Below are 22,348 nucleotides of genomic sequence, written 5' to 3' on the forward strand. Positions count from 1 at the left end.
TTGGTACCATCTTTTAGTGGGGAATTTAACAGCGTACTTACTGCGGCAGAGCCGAAGTTTTTGCCAGTTTCAACGATTTGGCCGATTACCAGCTCTGTGGGGAAGGGACACAGCGCGGCCTGTTTCGAAGCTGTCAATGACAGACCACAACTTCAGGATTTCTGCATGCGCCTGCGCATGTGCATGTGCCAAATCCTGAAGTTGCAGTCAGTTTCAAAGGTGGTACGACAGTGAACGCTGCAAGTTCGCGGTCATCCCGGCTGCAAATTCCGGGCCTATACCTTTAGTTATCCAAGGAGCTGTAGCTTTCCACCTCGTGGGAATGTGTCTCATCTGTACCCAAGCTATTTCCTCTTTGAAGGCCTCCCATTGCTCATTTACTGTTTTACCTGCCAATCTTTGATCCCAATCCACCTGGGCCAGATCTCTTTTCAACTCACTGAAATCAGTCCTCCTCCAGTTGAATATTTTCACATTTGTTTTGCTTTATAGGCCAGTTATACTGTGCGATGCAGAGTATGTAATATAATTCAGGTGCAAAGTCAATAAAAGAGTAGTGCTGCACATTTTAGCAAGCAGGCGCGACTGCTTTGAAGCGGTAGCCAAAGAGGTGGTCACGGATCACTTCGGCTTCACACGGTCAATGAGACAGTGCTTCCTTTGAGTAGTTACCAGAGTAGGTCAATATTTATGGCACGGTACGATGCCAATTTGAGAGCAGCACTTAGAGCAATAAGAAAATAAAAGACTTGTTATAATCCCGTTGCTCTTTCACCAAGGGCAGCAGAGCTTTGCACAAATGTGCAAGAACACATGCACAGCATTCCATCGTAGGTGTTAATGAAAAGCCAAAGCCAAAGCGGCAGGTCACTTGGGCAAGTATTGGCAGGGTCATGCTACTATTTTTTTTTAATCATCAATGGGGTAAGGGGCAACTTTCATATCAAGTTAGATAGAGTATCATGTTGAGTAATTATATGTAAAAATAGGAATGATAACGTTAGATAATGGGGTTTAACCCATGTAAACACAAATAACCAACCCATTAGGTGAAATCTTTATCCTGATTACTGATTTTCAACCCATGGTAACGTTGCATTGTGTTTTCCAGCACACCAAAGAGCTGCTCTGCTTGTGCTAATTATATCAGCAACATCCACGAGGCAACCAACTTTTCTCAGCAGCTAGTCTGGTGAAATGAGGAGGGAGCGGAGAAATTACAGAATGAGCTGGGCAAAATATGCATATAGGTAGAACAATGGCTTATGAAGTTCAATGCAGACAAGTGTAAAACACTGCACACAGGAAGGAAAAAATGGAAGACATGCACACTCATGAATAATGTTGAAATAATAACTCAATATAAAGTTGAGAGAGACCTAGGAGTCTTCGTAGACTCAATGTGATCGACCGGTACAAAGCAGCAATCAACAAAGCCACTAGAATGTTGAACTACCTAGCTCGAACAGTAGAATACAAGTCAGAGGAAATCATGATCATCCTGTGCAGTGTTCTAGTCAGACTATATCTTGGTCAGCACGGTGGCGTAGTGGTTAGCACTGTTGCCTCACAGCGCCAGGGACCCGGGTTCGAATCCGGCCTCGGGTGACTGTCTGTGTGGAGTTTGCACATTCTCCCCGTGTTTGCGTGGGTTTTCTCCGGGTGCTCCGGTTTCCTCCCACAGTCCAAAGATGTGCGGGTTAGGTTGATTGGCCATGATAAAAAAAAATTGGCCCTTAGTGTTAGGGGGGATTAAATACGTGGGGTTACGGGGATAGGGCTTGGGTGGGATGGCTGTCGGTGTAGGGTTTGGATGATCAGCCATGAATTCTCATTGAATGGTGGAGCAGGCTCGAAGGGCCGAATGGCCTACTCCTGCTCCTATCTTCTATGTTTCTATGTGGTCACTAAGATAGAATGGAGACATTCAAGTGCTGAAGCAGTGCCGAGAGGAGCCACAAGGCTGCTCCCTAATGTCAAGGATTATAGTTACAAAGAAAGACTGGAAACATTTAGGATTATCAACCAGGAAAGGAGGCCTCGGAGAGGGAATCTTTATAGAGGTATATACAAGATATTCAAGGGAATAGAAAAACTAATTCCAGACCATTACTTTACATTAAATCGTGGATTTAGGACATGGGGACACGGATTCAAATTAAAGAAAAGGAAATACAACGGGTATAGAATGTTCTTCACGCAAAAAATGATCAACACATGGAATGGATTTCCAGGTAAAGTAGTGGAGACCAAAACTCTGGAATCACTTAACAAAAAATTAGATTATGCAATGGAGTGGGGGGTGGTGGCACTGCAGAATTTTACTGGGTGATTAAACTAACATGAGCTGAATGGCCTTCCTCATAAATAAATATCTTGTGTTACGTGCCTAACCACAAGGCTCCCAATGGAGTCACTAGCTGGGAAGCCTGTAATTGGCATTGACAGAGCCGCTCTCCTAGTGCAAGGAGAGAGCCAACATGCACAGTAACCCAGATTTAATCAATTATTTTCAGCAGAATATGTTTCAAAAGAAGGGAAAACATTTTTTTTTTAATTTACAGGTTGTGGGGTACAAAGAATTTTTTGTATTTATACTAAATATTAATCTCAATTCAGTTTCTTAATTATCTGTTAGTTTGAATGGAAATCATGCAAAAAGAACACCCGTGCTGTTTTATTCAAATTGCTTAATTAAAACTAGTGGATAATTTTATTTCCCCGTCTCCCCCAATCAATAAACAACTTTGAATTAACAGTAGACCATATAAGTGAACACAGCAGCCAATTTGCACACAGTATTAATAAAAATCTTGTGCAGGTGTTACAAACAGCAATGAAATTAAGACTTTTTTTTAAATGGCTGTGTTGGGGAAAGTTGGAAAGAACACTTAGAGAGCACCTGCTCTTGTTTGGAGTGTCATAGAATCTTTAACATCCACCTGAGCAGGCAGGTGGAGCCTCAGTTAATATCATCCAAAGAACAGCACTTTCTATAATTCTCCCTCCTCAGCACTGCAGTGAATTGTAAGGCCAAAATATGAGCTCAAAATCCTGACGCGTGGCTTGAAGACAAACTTCTGACTTGGTGACTTTGCTCATAACTGCGCCAGCCTGACACCTATATAAGCTCATAAATATTCATTTTGAATTTTGTTTTAAAGTGGCAAAGTGCCATTACTACATCAAAAACATTTCCATTTAATCCCACAACCACTAATATACTGGACAATTTAAACCCACCAATAGAAATGGTCCTTCAGGCATAGCTATGACAACCCGGAATGAATGTGATTTAATTTCCTCTATGACACAATGACAGAACTTCGTACCCACAAGACTCCATTATTTTTCATTATCCTGAGTAAAGATATTTAGCTTGTACCACACAAGCAGGCTCTTAATTCCATATAATTCACTTCAGAACAAATTCCATTATATCCTCCTGTGAATCCTGCAATGATTACATGTATCCACCATAAAAGCAACCATTTATTTAAGAAACTTCATGGTGGCAGCTGCACAAGAGGTCTACTTTTAGACAAATTGATCCAACATCTATTCTATTTATACAAAATAAGTGACTTAAAACAATTTTTGTACATCTTACATGGACTGATGCTACAAATTTAGGTGAGAATACATTATGACACAAGATGCCCCAAAAATAAGAAAATTAACAAATAACTAAAAGGATTAAATTATGAGGACAGGTTGCATTAACTTGGCTTGTACAGGAATATGTATAGAAGGTTAAGTGGCGATCTAATTGAGATGTTTAAGATGATCAAAGGAGTTGATAGGGTAGATAGAGAAACCATTTCCACTGCTGGGGGTGTCCAGGACATGGGGGCATAACCTTAAAATTAAAGCTAGGCCATTCAGGGGTGATGTCAGAAAGCACTTCTTCACACAAAGGGGAGTGGAAATCTGGAACTCTCTCCCCCAAAAAACTGTTAAGGTTGGGTCAAATGAAAATGTCAAAACTGAGATTGATAGATTTTTGTTAGGCAAGGATATTAAGGGTTACGGAACCAAGGGGGTGGATATCGTTAAGATACAGATCAGCCATGATCTAACTGAATGGCAGAACAGGCTCGAGGGGATGAATGGCCTACTCCTATTCCTTTAATATGTTTAAGGGAAGGAGCACAGGTTCATTTTAGTATAGCATACTTAGTACTATAAAACATTTCATCTTTTGTAAGAGATTTATCTGTTTGATTTGTTCAGTTCTGTAGAAATCTGCTACTTTTCATTTTTCACTGACATGTACCGAGCCTTGCTGTTTTTCCCCAGCGCGGACACCTCCAAATTGACAATAAAGCCAATCCTGGATGCCAATAACTATGCCAATACTGTGGAGGAGGAATTCCTGGAGTGCTTACGGGATGGTTTCCTGGACCAATATGTCGAGGAACCAACCAGAGATCAGGCCATCTTAGACTGGGTATTATGTAACAAGAAAGGATAAATTAGCAATCTTGTTGTACGAGGCCCCTTGGGTCTGAGCGATCATAATATGATCGAATTCTTCATTAAGATGGAGAATGAAGTAGTTGACTCAGAGACTAGGGTCCTCAATTTAAATAAAGGAAACTACGATGGTCTGAGGAGCGAGTTGGGTAGGATTGATTGGGGAATGGCACTCAAAGGGTTGACGGTGGATAGGCAATGGCAAACATTCAAAGACCAAATGGATGAGCTACAGAATTGTTCATCCCAGTTTGGCATAAAAATAAAACAAAAAAAGGTGACTCAACCGTGGCTAACAAGGGAAATTAGGGATAGCATAAGATCCAAGGAGACGACATATAAATTGGCCAGAAAAAGCAATAATCCTGAGGATTGGGAGCAGTTTAGGATTCAACAAAGGAGGACAAAGGGATTAATTAAGAAAGGGAAAATAGAATGAGAGTAAGCTTGCAGGGAACATAAAAACTGACTGTAAAAGCTTTTATAGATATGTGAAGAGAAAAAGATTGGTGAAGTCAAGCGTAGGTCCCTTGCAGTCAGAATCAGGGGAATTTATAATGGGAAACAAAGAAATGGCAGACCAACTAAATTCATACTTTGGTTCTGTCTTCACAAAGGAGGACACAAATAACCTCCCAGAGATGCCGGGGAACATAGGGCCTGATGAAAGGGTGGAACTGAAAGAAATCAGTATTTGTAGGGAAATGGTGTTAGGAAAATTGATGGGACTGAAGGCCGATAAATCCCCAGGGCCTGATAATCTACATCCCAGGGTACTTAAGGAAGTGGCCCGAGAAATAGTAGATGCATTGCTGGTCATCTTCCAGAACTCGATAGACTCTGGAACAGTACCCATGGATTGGAGGGTAGCTAATGTTACCCCACTATTCAAAAAAGGTGGTAGAGAAAAAGCGGGGAATTATAGACCGGTAAGCCTGACATCGGTAGTGGGGAAAATGCTAGAATCTATTATAAAAGATTAATAGCAGAGCACTTGGTAAGCAGTGACAGGATCGGACAAAGTCAACATGGATTTACAAAAGGTAAATCATGCTTGACTAATCTACTGGAATTTTTTTGAGGATGTAACTGGTAAAATAGATACGGGAGAACCAATGGATGTGGTGTATTTGGACTTTCAGAAGGCTTTCGATAAGGTCCCATATAAGAGATTAGCGTGCAAAATTAAGGCACATGGGATTGGGGGCAAGGTATTGACTTGGATAGAGAGCTGGTTGGCGGACAGAAAGCAAAGAGTTGGAATAAACGGGTCGTTTTCCGAGTGGCAGGCAGTGACCAGTGGGGTACCGCAAGGATCGGTCCTAGGACCCCAGCTGTTCACAATATATATTAATGATCTAGACGAGGGAATTGGATGTAATATCTCCAAATTTGCAGACGACACAAAGCTGGGTGGGAGGGTAAGCTGTGAGGAGGATGTCGAGAAACTCCAGTACGACTTGGACAGATTGGGTGATTGGGCAGAAACATGGCAAATGCACTATAATGTGGATAAATGTGAGGTTATCCACTTTGGTGGCAAAAACAGGAAGGCAGATTATTATTTGAATGGCAATAGATTGGGAGGAGGGGAAGTGCAAAGAGACCTGGGTGTTCTTGTGCACCAGTCGCTGAAGGTAAGCATGCAGGTGCAGCAGGCGGTTAAGAAGGCACATGGTATGTTGGCCTTCGTAGCAAGAGGGTTCGAGTACAGGAACAAGGATGTCTTGCTGCAGTTGTACAGGGCCTTGGCGAGACCACACCTTGAGTATTGTGTGCAGTTTTGGTCGCCTTACCTGAGGAAGGACGTTCTTGCCATGGAAGGAGTGCAGCGAAGATTCACCAGGCTGATACCTGGGATGGCAGGAATGACGTATGAGGAGAGATTGTGTTGATTGGGCTTATACTCACTGGAGTTTAGAAGATTGAGAGGGGATCTCATCGAAACCTATAAAATTCTGTCAGGCCTGGACAGGCTAGATGCAGGAAGGATGTTTATGATAGCCGGGGAGTCCAGAACCAGGGGTCATAGTCTAAGGATAAGGGGTAAGCCATTTAGGACAGAAATGAGGAGGAATTTCTTCACCCAGAGAGTGGTGAACCTGTGGAATTCTCTGCCACAGAGGGCGGTGGAGGCCAGTTCATTAAATATATTCAAAAAGGAGTTGGATATATTTCTTAAGGCTAAAGGGATCAAGGGATATGGGGAGAAGGCAGGGACAGGGTACTGAATTTGGATGATCAGCCATGATCTCATTGAATGGCGGAGCAGGCTCGAAGGGCCGAATGGCCTACTCCTGCTCCTATCTTCTATGTCTATGTTTCTAAGACACTTTCTGTGTGAAAGAAGACCTCTAATAAAAGCCTACCACAAAGTTCATGAAGATTAGATTTTTAAAATAATTTTGACATGGAAAATCAAATTCAGTGAATAAAGAATAAACTGGGGAAAGATTATGAAAAATGTAACTATTTCCCCAAGAGTGTAATAACATGTTCAACAAAAATAAAAAGGTATATAAACCACTAATATAACCTTGAACACATTTTGTACAAGCATCTCCCAGTTTCTGATCAATGTTATTTGTTACTGATATCTTGAATTTTGAGAATGGATTAGATGAACAAAAACGTGGTATAACGAGACTGTGATTTAATCTCAGGAGCCATTTGACACTCTTAAAACCCACGAAAATTTACCTCTAGTGGGTTTTATTCCTGTAAACCTTAGTCTCATCGCTCGCAACCAAGATTGTGTCTATAAGTAACCATGGCTACCTCTATTTACCCATAATCAATCTTTCAAACATTCACTTTTGGAACTCAGCAACTAAATCATCCACTGAACTTTTTCATCGTGCATCTACAGAGATCTGGTGTATGAAAATATAGCACTGAATTAATATTAAAGAGAAAGCTGCCATCTATTCCAACGTTATTAAAATCGCTAATAATTCTCAAAAAGCTGAACTGAGCACATAACAACCCGAAAACTTTGCGTGATTATTGCTTAATTTCGGAAGTTGAAAAAAAAGAGATCGAATTCCTAAAGTCACTGTCAATGTGAATGCCCCCCAACACCTGAATTTATCAAAACAAATCAACCCCGGGCTCGTATTGTGAATGAAAGTCAGGCCGGAATCAACACAACAATCTTACTAAAAACGGCGCATTTACCTGCAGCATTGTACAACAACCACGGCAATTTATCATGTGGGGAGGAGGTGAAGGGGAAAGTGCCGGTGGTTGCCCAGTTTTAAGGCCACGTATGCCACGCCTGTGCCCTGGCACTGAATGATCCCAACCTAAAAGCAGCCGCCATCTTCCCGCTGGGCTGCTGCTGGTCGCCTGGAAGCTGACGTTTTTGAGCTCGGCGCGCAGCGGCTTCTGATTGGCCAGTGCGGGGCGCTCCCGGCCTCCGCAGCCGAGGCTGCCGCCCACAATCGCGCGTTTGCGTCAAGTTCAGGCGGGCGACCGTTAAACAGACAACAACAACAATTTGTATTTATACAAGCGCCTTTAACGTAGTAAAAACGTCCCAAGGCACTCCACACGAGTATCATAGCACAAAAGAAAAGACATCGAGCCATATAAGGGGAAATTAGGGCAGATGACCAAAAGCTTGGTTAAAGAGGTAAACATAGAAGACAGGAGCAGGAGTTGGCCATTCGGCCCCTCGAGCCTGCTCCGCCATTCAATGCGATCATGGCTGATCATCCAAATTCAGGACCCGGTCCCTGCTTTCTTCCCATACCCCTTGATCCCTTTAGCCTTAAGAAATATATCCAACTCCTTCTTGAATATATTTAATAGAAACAGATAAGTTTTGAGGAGGAAAGAGGTAGCGAGGCAGAGAGGTTCAGGCAGGGAATCCCAGAGCTTAGGGCCGAAGCAACAGAAGGCACAGTCACCAATAGTTGAGCAATTATAATCAGGGATGCTCTCAAGAGGGCAGATTCAGAGAAGTGCAGCTATCTGCAGGGAAAGTGTGGGGCTGGAGGAGATCACTGAGATAGGGAGGGGCTAGACCATGAAGGGATTTTGAAAACAAGGATGAGAATTTTGAAATCAAGGTAGTGCTTAACCGGGTGCCAATGCAGGTCAGCGGGCACAGGAGCAATAGGTGAACTGGACTTGGTGCGAGTTAGGACACAGGCAACCAAGTTCGGATGACTCAAGTAGAACGTGGGAGGCCAGCCGGGAGTGCATTAGAATAGTCAAGTCTAGAGGTAACAAAGGCATGGATGAGGGTTCCAGCAACGCATGAGCTGAGGCAAGGGCAGAAATGGGTGCATTTCAGGGTCAAATATGACACCAAGGTTGTTTAACAGTGTGGTTCAGCCTCAGACAAATGTTAGGGAGGGATGAAGTCTGGCTAGGGAACAGAGTTTGGGGTGGGGAATGAAAACAATGGTTTCTGTCTTCCCAATATTTAATTGGAGAAAATTTTTGCTCATCCAGGACTGGATGTTGGACAAGCAATCTGACAATTTAGAGACCATGGAGGGGTCAAGAGAAGTGGTGGTGAGGGACGGTGGCCGAAAGGTGTCTCCTTCTGGGGATCCACTGTAGCGAGCACAACAGAGGATGGTGACACCACACCGTAGCTGGCGAGTCTCACCCATTCTGACGCTGCTCAGTGAGGCCACAGGAACATGTTGAATCTGGAAATGACAACGGCCTGAATGAAGATTTCAGAGGCAGAGAAATAGTCAGCTTTCAGCAGTCCTGGCATCAGCCTCTCAATTATTAATCTCACATGTGGCAGGTTGCAAACCTATTTAAGCATCTAGATTGTTTCCAAAAAAAAATTGCAAATATTGGAAAGATGGCAGAACTAGACATCCAGTTGCGTCAGCAACTTAAAAGAAAAGTTGTAATTTCAGGTCGAGATACTTTGTCAGGGGCGTTCTGATACTCGCCACCCAAAATGTTAATTTTCACTTTCAGCAGTTTGAGAGACCTGCTATAGATTTCCAACATGTTATGTTTCCAAAACACACATTTGAAACTTTATTTTTTAGAGGAACATCAAGTAAGACATACTCTCAAAACAAAGTGATTAAAACTTAATCAAAATGAGTGTGAGATATGATATTTTCCCCTTACTTTTTGTTTTGTTGGGTGAAGCATTACCAACAAACGGAGACAACTAAACTGCAGGTCATGTGCAGCACTTGAGCTTTGGCAACTCTATCCTATTTGTGCTTATATTTCTTATTTATTGGTATGTTTGAATTTTGTAAAGGGATGGTGATCTTAACACTGTTGGCTCATTGGTGTATAAATGTGTCCCCACAGGTTCCATGGTAGCCAACTATGCAGCGATTCAGGAAGGAAAAAAGCATTGTGGACTTTACTTTGGTGAAACACTTTCAGAACAGATTTAACAAGTTTCATTTCATCCATCTATTTTTGTACAAAAAGTTTGTTTTTGTTTTAGTTTTTCTTAAATATATTTGTGATCTACATTGGTTTTGAACTGCAGTCAGTAGCCTTTTCAATTACTACACCGCCTGTAGAGAAATAACAGGAAGCAATCATTTTCACTGGTTAGAGCATCACACTGATATGACTTCACAATGATTTAATGCCTTCCCAAAGCATCAACTGATTTACTAGGCTTCAAAAAACTACATAATTATTTTCCCCCCATTGTAAACCCAAGTGTTAGCAAATGAATATTTTTACTCATATTTCACTAATTATCTACCCAGCCTCATGCATAGCTGCCCAAGAGAAACATTTTCTCCACAAATTAATCCCAGAGTTGAAAACTTATTTATGTCTCTTATTAAAATAATCTTAGCTCGAAATGAATTTCCTCTACACCTTACTTCATGTCATACAAAATTTATCAACTTTTCCATTATAAATTCGTGCCCACATTTACAATGGAAACGGCCAGTGTAAACCTGTTGTGCTGTAATTACACCCTCCTGCCAGTAGTGGCACTGTAGCACCTCAGTTTTGCATCTCCCAGCTCCTCAGCCTATACTACAAGAAACTCCTGATGTACAACCAACTCAACTTTGCCTCCTAAATTGCCATAAATCTTATTTTTATATGGTGTGGAGATGCTGGTGTTGGACTGGGGTGGACAAAAGTAAGAAGTCACACACCAGGTTATAGTCCAACAGTTTTATTTGAAATCACAAGCTTTCAGAGCGCTGCTCCTTCGTCAGGTGAAGTGGAGAGATGCATATAGACACAGCTTATATAGTCAGAGAATAATGCCAGATGATTACAGGTAATCTTTCTAACTGCCATTTATCACACCTCGGCAGAGAGATAATCACAGCAATCAAAGGTGTGGATGGTGTCCAAACAGGTCAGTCAGGAAAACATTACATCAAAGAACAATGAGGTGGGGTCACAAGGGGTCAAATGTTGCAGATGCTGGGGTCTATAAGAAAAACAAAAAAGAGACAAAAAAACATTTTTTGCTGGAAATCACAGCAGGTCCAGCTGCATCTGTGTAGAGAGAACAAGCCAACGACGACTCGAGTCTGGATGACCCTACGTCAGGTGGGGTTACATGTAGCGTGACATGAACCCAAGATCCCAGTTGAGGCCGTCCTCATGAGTGCGGAACTTGGCTATCAGTTTCTGCTCTACGATACAACAATCGCCAGGCAAGAGTGTTCCCTCCCAGTCGGGGAACACTTCAGCAGTCAAGGACATTCAGCCTCCGATCTTCGGGTAAGCATTCCCCAAGGCGGCCTTCGAGAGACACAACGCAAAATTGTCGAGCAGAAACTAATAGCCAAGTTCCGCACTCATGAGGATGGCCTCAACCAGGATCTTGGGTTCATGTCACTCTACATGTAACCCCACCTGACGTAGGGTCATCCAGACTCGAGTCGTCGTTGGCTTGTTCTCTCTACACAGGTGCGGCTGGACCTGTGATTTCCAGCAAAAAAAAATTGTTTTTTTTTGTTTTTCATACAGACCCCAGCATCTGCAACATTTGACCCCTTGTGACCCCACCTCATTGTTCTTTGATGTAATGTTTTCCTGACTGACTGTTTGGACACCATTCACACCTTTGATTGCTGTGATTATCTCTCTGCCGAGGTGTGATAAATGGCAGTTAGAAAGATTACCTGTAATCATCTGGCATTATTCTCTGACTATATAAGTTGTGTCTTTATGCATCTCTCCACTTCACCTGACGAAGGAGCAGCGCTCCGAAAGCTTCTGATTTCAAATAAAGCTGTTGGACTATAACCTGGTGTTGTGTGACTTCTTACATTTATTTTTATATAGTTAAATAGTATAAAAATGGAACATGCAACTTTAAATTGGGGACTGAATTATTTCTAGTCCAATTATCTAACCCTGCTTCATCTGAAAACTACACTTGGTCTTCACTGTCCCTTGCACAAGAGATCTTTGCAAACATTTAGAATGCAAATCCTGTATGTAAACAATTGTCTAATGATGTAGTTGTATGCTCTGGCCAATGGGTGGCACTACAGAACAAGGTTCTGACTTTTCTGACACTTTCTGGTGTTGCATTCACTTCCTGTGTTACAATTTTGTCATGACTCAGTCATACCATAGAAGATGATGATAGGAGCAGGAGTAGGCCATTCGGCCCTTCGAGCCTGCTCCGCCATTCAATGAGATCATGGCTGATCATCCAAATTCAGTACCCTGTCCCTGCCTTCTCCCCATATCCCTTGATCCCTTTAGCCTTAAGAAATATATCCAACTCCTTTTTGAATATATTTAATGAACTGGCCTCCACTGCCCTCTGTGGCAGAGAATTCCACAGGTTCACCACTCTCTGGGTGAAGAAATTCCTCCTCATTTCTGTCCTAAATGGCTTACCCCTTATCCTTAGACTATGACCCCTGGTTCTGGACTCCCCGGCCATCAGAAACATCCTTCCTGCATCTAGTCTGTCCAGGCCTGACAGAATTTTATAGGTTTCGATGAGATCCCCTCTCAATCTTCTAAACTCCAGCGAGTATAAGCCCAATCGACCCAATCTCTCTTCATACGTCATTCCTGCCATCCCAGGTATCAGCCTGGTGAATCTTCGCTGCACTCCTTCCATGGCAAGAACGTCCTTCCTCAGGTAAGGCGACCAAAACTGCACACAATACTCAAAGTGTGGTCTTGTAGTGTCCGTGTGTTGATAAAGACACTGAAGACAGGAGTTGGTTCATAGGTGTTTACTAAACAAAGTCTGGAGGGGGTTCTAACGGATATGCACAATATACAGGCTTATATAGCCCGAGTGGCAATTACCGGTGTTACAGCACACCTGGGGCTCTTAAAGGCACATACACTACAATTCCGCCCCTTTTAGGTAACCAGTACATCATATTTTAAGTAATTATTAATTACGTTATAAGAAAAATACACACATTGCTGTAGTTAATTAATTATAAGTCAGTCTCTCAGGAGGCTTCCTGACTCGGTCCGGATAACGCCTCGGGGGTGTAGTAGTTTCTGGTGGTGTAGTAGGTTCTTTTGGCAAGGCTGATTCGGCTTGAATGCCAGTGTCGGGTTCATCGGGTTCCAGTATCACCGGATCGGAGGTAGATATGGGTATCTCTACTTCATCGTTAGACGTATAGAGTTGTGGTGTAGGTTGTCCCTTTTCGGATGACTATGATTTGGTCAGCATGGCACCTTATTATGCTTTCGCCGATGTCCACGGTATACATCAGTGGTCCTAGTCATGTGCAGATAGTTCCAGGCTGCCATTTCTCGGTACGGTAGTCGCGGGCCAAAACTTGTTGACCTATCTGGAAGGTTCTAGTTGGCCTTTCATTCATGCCTTGAAACTGCCGGTTCTCCACGTCCCTTCTGATGTTGGGCTTGACCAAATCCAGCCGGCATCTTAGGTTTCGATTGAAGAACATCATGGCGGGAGTTTGGTTGGTAACCATATGTGTTGCATTCCTGTATGCGAATAAGAAGTTATCCACCTTGTGCTGAAGTTTTGTGTCTTCATTACCCATGGCCTTTATGGCCTTCTTGAAGGTCTGGACAAACCTTTCAGCCAATCCATTGGTGGCGGGATGGTATGGGGCATACGTGTAGTGCTTAACCCCATTGTTTTTTTAGAACTTTCTGAATTCTTCGGACACAAATTGCGGTCCATTATCAGAACATATCTGTTCCAGCAGCCCATTCCTGGCAAATATGGTTCTTAATACTGTGATGGTTTTTTCCGTGATGGTGGAGGACATCTTTATTACCTCCGGCCACTTGGAGTGTGCATCAACCACGATTAAGAACATTGAGTCCATAAATGGACCAGCAAAGTCGATGTGCACCCTTTGCCAGGGAGATGAGGGCCACTCCCATGGATGTAGAGGGGCTTGTGGTGGAGCGTTTTGGACCTTCTGGCATCCTAGGCAGCTCTTGGTCATTTATTCGATGTCGCCATCGATACCTGGCCACCATACAAACGCCCTAGCTAGGTTCTTCATTTTCACTCCACCCAGATGCCCCTCGTGAAGCTCCTTTAGCACTTTATCCTGGAGTTTGGGTGGAATCACCACTCTGGATCCACACATCAAGGTTCCTCAGCACACTGACAGCTGTTCTCTTCTTTGCGAGAATGCTGGCAACAGTGGTTCGCCATGTGCTGGCCATTTCTTCACTGTTAAATCGTAGACCCGAGAGAGAGTCGGGTCATTTCTCGTCTCCCTTTCAATGGCAGAATTTGTTACTGGTAGACATTCCACTATGGTAGAGTGGAACATCTCTACTGGGTCTACTGTAGGTGCCTCTTCTACCGTTGGCAACGGTAGGCGCGATAAACCGTCAGCATTCCCACGCTGTTTTGATCCTTTGTATTCTATGTTGTATTGGTGTGCCCCTAGAAAAAGGGACCACCTCTGTAGCCTTTGCGCTGTCATAATGGGAACACCCTTTTTAGGGTTGAATATGGAGATGAGGGGTTGATGGTCAGTCAACAAGGTAAATTTTTGTCCGTGTAGGTAATGGTTGAATTTCTTCACTCCCCATACCAGGCTGAGTGTTTCCCTGTCGATTTGGGCATAGTTACGCTCAGCTGAGTTTAATGAGCGTGACGCAAAAGCTATCGGCCGTTCTGAGCCATCAGGGAATTTATGGGATAATACTGCTCCTATGCCGTAAGGGGATGCATCGCACGCCAGTCTGATTGGCAGTGATGGGTTGTAATGAGCCAAAACTTCTTCGGATGTGATTAAGTCTTTGCATTTATGGAAGGCACATTTACAGTCTTCGTTCCATTTCCAAATCACTCCTGTTTGTAGAAGTTCATTAAGAGGGTGTAGAAGAGTTGATAAGTTCAGTCAAAATTTATGATAGTAATTTATTAATCCCAGGAACGACCTTAATTGTGAAACATTTTCAGGTGCTGGGGCTTTTATGACCGCTTCAATTTTTTCAGGTGACTTATGCAACCCTTCATTATTAATTATGTGACCACAATATGATATCTGATTTTGGAAAAATTCGCACTTGGGGCGATTTGCTCGTAGGCCCCGTTCTTTCAGCCTAGTGAGCACCTGCTCCAAATTGGCAAGGTGCTCGTTGTCGTTTTCTCCTGTTACAAGGATGTCGTCTAGGTAGCATCGAGTCCCCGGAATCCCTTGCAGGACTTGCTCCATAGCTCTTTGCCAGATAGCTGGAGCTGATGCTACTCCAAAAACCAGTCGATTGTACTGGTACAGGCCTTTGTGTGTGTTTATCGTGAGATACTTTTTAGAGGCCTCCTCAACCTCCATCTGTAGATATGCCTGTGCCAAGTCAATTTTGGTGAAACGTTTCCCTCCGGATAGTGAGGTGGAAATATCTTCTATCCTCGGAAGAGGATACTGTACTGTGTGAAGGACCGGGTTTACAGTCACCTTGAAGTCTCCACAGGTGCGAATTTTTCTCTGTTCTTCAGAATTATCATTATTCAATGCTTTCTTCATGACTGGAATGATGGGTGCTGCCCACTCGCTCCAATCTATTTTGGATAATACGCCTGCCTTTTCCAAATTCTCCAGCTCTGCCTCGACTGCTGGATGAATTGCGTATGGCACCGGTCTTGCCTTAAAAAATTTGGGAATTGCTGCATCTTCCACTTTTATTGAGGCGGTGATGCCTTTCAAGGTTCCTAGTTTCTCTTGAAACACTTCTTTGGCGTTGGCCAAGATGTCTTTTAATCGTTCAGGTATGATGTCATCATTATTTATTTTCTTACTGGTCACCGTCAGTGCCTGGAGTGCCAGTCTAAACGTATCTTTCTGATCCATTCACGTCCCAACAACGGTGGACCACCATCTTGTAGAATGTATAAATACAACTTTTGTATTTCTTTGCCGTTGTATACAACAGGCACCCTTATTTTTCCTTTGGGGTATACTTTCTGCCCCGTATATGTTTTTAAGATAATGGATGTGTCTTTTAGAGGTATATGCGAAAATAGCCTCTCGTAATCCCGTCGACTTATTACAGTTAGAGCTGATCCTGTATCTAGCTCCATTTTAATTGGGGACCCTGCTATCGTGAGGGTAACCCAAATGGTTTGGTAATCATCTTTGGCAAGTACATTATGTAATTTGAGACAGCTTAGTCTCTTGTTTTCGGAGTCGCTATCGCTCTTGCTCTTCTGGTCTTCGGAGCTACTGTCCGTCATCATTTGTACCTTCCTGTACTTTCCTTTATTGATTTTTTTTTCTCTTCTGTCTGGATTTATTTTGTCCATATCGGCATACCCGTGCAACGTGTCCAATCTTTCCGCATTGCCGGCATGCTTTGTCCTTGAACCAGCAGTCCCTCTGGTTATGGGTGGATCTGCCGCAGCGATAACATCTTTTGAAACCCTGTGTCATTTCATGGGTGCCGAAGTCCTGTGTCTTTTGTTGTATCTCTGCAGCTCCTCTTGCTGCTGTTTCGTATGGTACAGCCATACTGAAAGCTTTGTCCAATGTTAAATCTTTTTCAGAAAGCAGCCTTTTTTGTGTTCCTTCACTTAAGAGACCGCAAACGAATTTGTCTCGAAGATAATCTGCTAGTCCTGCCCCGAATTGGCAGTACTTTGATAGCTTTCTTAATTCGGTTAGGTAATCAGCGTTACTTTCATTCTTGTGTTGATTTCTCTTGAAGAATTTGAATCGTTCTGCTATCAGCAGCGGTGTTGGGTTTAAGTGCTCCTGCAGGGTATCAACAATTTCTTTAAAATTCTTGTCCTTTGGTTTGGCTGGAGTGATTAAATTTCATGACAGCCCGTATGCCTTTGCGCCCATTAGGTTCAGCAGTACTGAAGCTTTTTTTTCATCTTCTATTCCATTTGCAGTGCAATATTCCTCTACTCTTTCCACGTATGTGGTCCAATCCTCTATTTCGCTATCAAAAGCATCAATATTGCCAGACTTAGGCATTTCAAAAAAGATATGGCGCTTCCCGCACTTTTCTTTCTTTTCTGCAGCAAAGATATGGCGCTTCCCCGCCGCTGCTGCCGATGACAACGCTGTTTCCCGCGGTTTCCTTTTTTTAAATTTAAATTTTTTTATTTACAGTTGGAGACTCGTTCCCGCCGAACTTTCTCTCCAAGTCTGAACGCTGACCTGCTTGCCGCGCCGGCCGTCTCCTGAGTGCTCCCTCCCAGTCCGTTATTGCTTGCCTCCGATTTCGCTGCCTGTCTCAGCTGTAGAGCCAGCCGCTGGAGCCCCAGCCTGACGCCCAGGAAGGATTAGCGCAGTACCTGCCACCAGCTTGGCCAGCTGGTGAAACCACAGCTTCTCTCACTTTCTTGAGTCTTCTGGACGCCCGAGGAATCGATGTCCTTGAGCTGCTGCCGAATTGCAGGTAAGTCCGTTTCCACTTCGTCGCCACTGTAGTGTCCGTGTGTTGATAAAGACACTGAAGACAGGAGTTGGTTCATAGGTGTTTACTAAGCAAAGTCTGGAGGGGGTTCTAACAGATATACACAATATACAGGCTTATATAGCCCGAGTGGCAATTACCGGCATTACAGCACACCTGGGGCTCTTAAAGGCACATACACTACAGGTCTCACCAAGGCCCTGTACAACTGTAGCAAGACATCCTTGTTCCTGTACTCGAACCCTCTTGCTACAAAGGCCAACATACCATTTGCCTTCTTAACCGCCTGCTGCACCTGCATGCTTACCTTCAGTGACTGGTGCACAAGAACACCCAGGTCTCTTTGCACTTCCCCCTTCTCCCAATCTATTGCCATTCAAATAATAATCTGCCTTCCTGTTTTTGCCACCAAAGTGGATAACCTCACATTTATCCACATTATAGTGCATTTGCCATGTTTCTGCCCAATCACCCAACCTGTCCAAATCGTACTGGTGTTTCACGACATCCTCCTCACAGCTTACCCTCCCACCCAGCTTTGTGTCGTCTGCAAATTTGGAGATATTACATCCAATTCCCTCGTCCAGATCATTAATATACATTGTGAACAGCTGGGGTCCTAGGACCGATCCTTGCGGTACCCCACTAGTCACTGCCTGCCACTCGGAAAACGACCCGTTTATTCCAACTCTGCTTTCTGTCCGCCAACCAGTTCTCTATCCAAGTCAATGCCTTGCCCCCAATCCCATGTGCCTTAATTTTGCACGCTAATCTCTTATGTGCGACCTTATCAAAAGCCTTCTGAAAGTCCAAATACACCATATCCACTGGTTCTCTTATCTATTTTACCAGTTACATCCTCAAAAAATTCCAGATTAGTCAAGCATGATTTACCAGAGTAATGCCTGCTTGTAACTATAAATACTAAACAATTTATACTTATCTTTAAGTCCCCAACCAAGGTGGTGCTGTTGCTCCTTGTTCAAGCACTAGCAGTATAGCTGTAACAGTGGCATCTACCCAAAAATATGGAAAATGCAATCTGGCCAATTACGGCCCCATCAACCTGCTTCAAATCATCAAAGTAATGGAAGGAGTTCTCAATAGTGCCATCAAGTAGCATTTACCCACCAATGCTGTTTCACCAAGTATTAACATCCTGGGGGTGGGGGTGGTCACCATTGACAGAAGCTCAACTGGACCAGCCACATCAACTCCATAGCTACTAGCGCAGGTCAAAGGCTATTTTGTGCAAGTGGCTCACCTCACTCCCCAAAGCCTCTCCATCAGCTGCAAGTCACAAGTCAGGAATGTGATGGAATACTCTTCATTTGCCTGGCTGGGTGCAGCTGCATGAAATTCAACACCGTCCAGCATAAAGCAGTCCACTTGATTGGCACCTCATTCACTAGTCTACAGATCCATCCACGCCACGTACCACAGCTGCAGTGTGTGCTATCTACAGGATGCACTGCAGCAACGTGCCACGGCTTCTTCGGAAGCACCTCCCAAACCCACAACATCCATCATCTGGAGGGACAAGGGTATAAGTGCATAGGAACACCATCATCTCCAAGTTTCTCTCTCCCTTTTTCCCCACCCCAATCAAGTCACACACCATCCCAACTTAGACATTTATTGCTATTTCTTCTTCATTCTCACTGGGTCAAAATCCTGGAACTCCCTATTTAACGGGATTGTGGGTGCACCTTCACCACACGCACTAGTGGATCAGGAAAGCCCACCACTACCACCTTCTCAGGGCAACTAAGGATGGACAAGAACTGCCAGCTTTGGCAGTAATGCCCACATCCCAAGACTGAATAAAAGGGCTCTGACCAAAAATTGACAATGTACTGGAGAGCTGCCAGTGCCCATGGAGTCTCAGCCCAAGAAGACATTCTTGAAGACACCTGGAAATAAGAGGTATTTCATTAGAATAGGAAAAGGCAGAATAATTGAAATGAAAAGGGGGAAAAAACTGGTTCAGAATGTGGAGAGAAGATAGTCAATACTGTATGTAGATTTGGTGTAAATATTTGTGAACTATATGCTTGCTAATTTCTACTTAAAAACATGTGGATTTAATTGTTTATTCTTTGGCTAAACCAGCCCATTCCAAATCCTTTAGAAACAAATGGCAATAACTAACAGATTTGCTTACACTAGCATTACAAAAAAGTTGCCAGTTTTATAAACAATCCTGGGTAATATTTTAAAAAATTCCAGAGGTATCAGTGTGATCATTAAGGTACAGCAAAGTTGCCAGGTACAGTACTGCTACATTAAAAGGCAATACTCTGTTCACCCTGTGAATTCAATACATTTAAAAATCTGAAAACATCTACCAGCACTACAGACAATATAAAAAATTACATTACTTCATTTTGGTACAGACTGACCTACAGATCAATTAATCCCTGCAGGTATTGTTTAAGTACACAGTTGTAAGCAGTAGCACCAAAATTCTTAGATCAAGCCTGAGTGGAAAAAGTCACTGTAAAATATTGCAAATGGTTCCTGAAAATATTGAAGATTATGGCTAATTAACATTTACACTCAAAATTACCCACTCCCAGGGTTTAAAGTTCTCAGTTGCATAGGAATAAAGTTTACTAGAAATACATAGAAGCAATGACACAACAAGACCTTAAGGTCTGTCTGAAGATCAGCTTTAAAGGTTCAAGAGTTCACAAGATAAACTAAGCTTCTAAAAGAAACTTGAATATTACAAGGAATCAAGATGCAGTTATTCCTTCCCATTCCACTAGGTACTGCACTTTGCCATCCAGAGTCACTCGACGAGCCAAGATTCGATACTTTTCACCACAGGCAAGTCTACCAGCAGCACCAAAATAGTTGGTAATGGATGATTTTAAATGATTCAGGTGCATGTCCTGATCACTGATGATTTCTGCATCAAGTCCTTCATACTGGCAATCATCTTTTTCATCATTATCATTTCCACTTTCTGAGGTCTGGGCCTGAAAGGTTCTAGCTGAAGTGCGGCCTCGTCTTTTTTTCAAACGTTGCAACGTTAATGGCCAAGATCTACCGGTGCGAGTTCTCCTTCTTGGGCCAGAAAGACTAAATCAAAATAAGGTAGACAAGCTGAAATTTTTAAAAGGTGCAATTTGCCTAAAAAGTAACATTGAGAAGTCTAAATTCCAACACTACGTGCTACAATAATTTTACATGTCAAGAACATTAACAGTTTTATTCAGTTTCACTGCATAGGTACCACTATAAGCAGTCTGTCAGAATGCTTCTGCTTACAGAATTAATTGGTCATGGCCAGTATCTATTTTCAAATTACTGCAATTTAGATTTATAGCACAGGAAGCTAGAAGATAAAATGCAAGTTCAATTTTCAAATTAATAAAAAAAGTTATTTTTCTTCAGCAGAAAAACAAATCCAATAAATAAATGCTTATAAAATTCCCTCTGTATAAAGAGCATTGCTAGAATGAAAACGAAGAACTATTTAAAATTCCACCAAATTATTCACAGGTAAGAAGTCATTGAATAAATTCCTAAATATAGAAACATGTTACTTTGACAATTTCGGCTACGACAGCTCATAGCGTTCAAGCAATTTTGATGCAATTGCAGATGACATTCACTAGCTGTTAATCAAAATCTATTGTAACGTTTAAGAACATACAAGTGGAGGAAGGTGGTCAGCTTACATTTTTATTTAAAAATTTGTTTCCATTTTATAAAATTAAGCATCCAATGACACATTCTGCGACTGGATGATCAGAAATGGTCTCAGTCTACAAAATTTCCTATGGGACCTTTGTGGGTCCTCTATAGCAAAGTGTCTGGCCTCTAGTTCTTGCCAACTTTAACTGCACATCTAAGGAAAGGAGATGTGAGAATGAAGTACAAAAAAACACAGTATGTTACCATTCTTCAGTGACATGGGCCATTTGAAAAGTCTTCTACATATCGGAGCTAATCATAAGAACCTCTGGAACCACTATTTCCAGCTTTTCAACCAGCACAATTCTCAAAAGTTGCCAAAAAGACAATGTCACTTGTTTTGCCATGCTTACTACTATTACAATAGGATAAAATTAGTCCAGCCAAGTACAGGAAACTTTGCGCTATCCGGCACCGACGGGACCGAGCTGTTGCCGTTCCCTCAAAACTGCCGGACACTCCAGCGCTAATGTTGAAAGAAACGGAAGCTTCTGAGCTCCGTATCTGTCAACAAACCCTGTACAGCTTCTAAACAGTCCAAGCGTCTCTGTAGCTTAGCAACAGCTTCAGCAGAGCTTGACTGTTGCGGAAAAAAGCAACGAGAAGAAAAAAAAAAACTAACGAAAACGGCACCTGATTTTTGCCGGTGGCTCGAGCATAAGAACATAAGAAATAGGAGCAGGAGTAGGCCAATCGGCCCCTCGAGCCTGCTCCACCATTCAATAAGATCATGGCTGATCTGATCCTAACCTCAAATCTTCTATCACTCTGCATCCACCCGAACCCATGTGATCTCCCGGGAGAGGCGAAAAACCAGATAAAAAACCCAATGGCCAATTTGGGAGAAAAAAAATCTGGGAAATTCCTCTCCGACCCATCTAGGCAATCGAAACTCTTCCAGGAGATCACTCTGTCCCTATATTTTCTACAGTACTTACCTTCTGTAAAGGCGATCTCCACCCCAGTCAGGAACAGGAATAAAACCATCTCCTGAAATCTAACACAGAATTAGAACACAAGAAGTAGGAGCAGAACCAGGCTACACGGCCCTTGGGCCCGCTCCACTACCCACAGGGCCATGACCATTCCGAACCTAGACTCATGTCCAATTTCCTGCCGGCCCCCCGTAACCCTTAATTCCCTTTACTTCTAGGAAACTGTCTATTTCTGTTTTAAATTTATTTAATGATGTAGCTTCCACAGCTTTCTGGGGCAGCAAATTCCACAAACCTACCACCCTCTGAGTGAAGAAGTTTCTCCTCATCTCAGTTTTGAAAGAGCAGCCCCTTATTTTAAGATTATGCCCCCTAGTTCTAGTTTCACCCATCATCCTCACCGC

General features: G+C 42.9%; 2 protein-coding genes and 1 long non-coding RNA gene across 9 annotated transcripts in view; 1 reads left to right on the forward strand and 2 right to left on the reverse strand.

The window, feature by feature from the left end:
- The window catches only part of ccdc18 (coiled-coil domain containing 18), a 183,272-nt gene extending 175,441 nt beyond the window's left edge, over positions 1-7,831 (reverse strand). For 2 of the 4 annotated variants that reach the window (XM_085983310.1, XM_085983311.1), the window contains exon 1: positions 7,654-7,831. The gene's annotated coding sequence lies outside the window, so the exon portion shown is untranslated. The remainder of the gene's footprint in view (positions 1-7,653) is intronic. The other 2 variants (XM_085983312.1, XM_085983309.1) reach the window with 1 other exon arrangement.
- LOC147122323 (uncharacterized) lies at positions 7,746-9,947 on the forward strand. Its single transcript, XR_015077728.1, has 2 exons — positions 7,746-8,110; positions 9,778-9,947. It is a non-coding gene; the product is annotated as an uncharacterized LOC147122323 (long non-coding RNA).
- A 9,436-nt stretch (positions 9,948-19,383) lies between these two features.
- Positions 19,384-22,348, reverse strand: part of mtf2 (metal response element binding transcription factor 2) — a 39,857-nt gene continuing 36,892 nt past the window's right edge. Inside the window, exons 15-16 of one of the 4 annotated variants that reach the window (XR_015077730.1) lie at positions 20,994-21,163; positions 20,254-20,391 (exon numbers count right to left, since the gene is read on the reverse strand). Coding sequence is in view for 2 of the 4 variants with exons in the window: in XM_085983313.1 (XP_085839439.1) it covers positions 20,043-20,391 (349 nt within the window). In the remaining 2 variants the exon portion in view is untranslated. Of the gene's footprint in view, positions 20,416-20,993; positions 21,164-22,348 lie in introns of all 4 variants that reach the window. The other 3 variants (XM_085983313.1, XR_015077729.1, XM_085983314.1) reach the window with 3 other exon arrangements.

The sequence above is a fragment of the Somniosus microcephalus genome, chromosome 3, assembly GCF_052327205.1.
Source record: "Somniosus microcephalus isolate GS21.2 chromosome 3, FLI_Smic_1.0, whole genome shotgun sequence".
Lineage (NCBI taxonomy): Eukaryota > Metazoa > Chordata > Chondrichthyes > Squaliformes > Somniosidae > Somniosus > Somniosus microcephalus.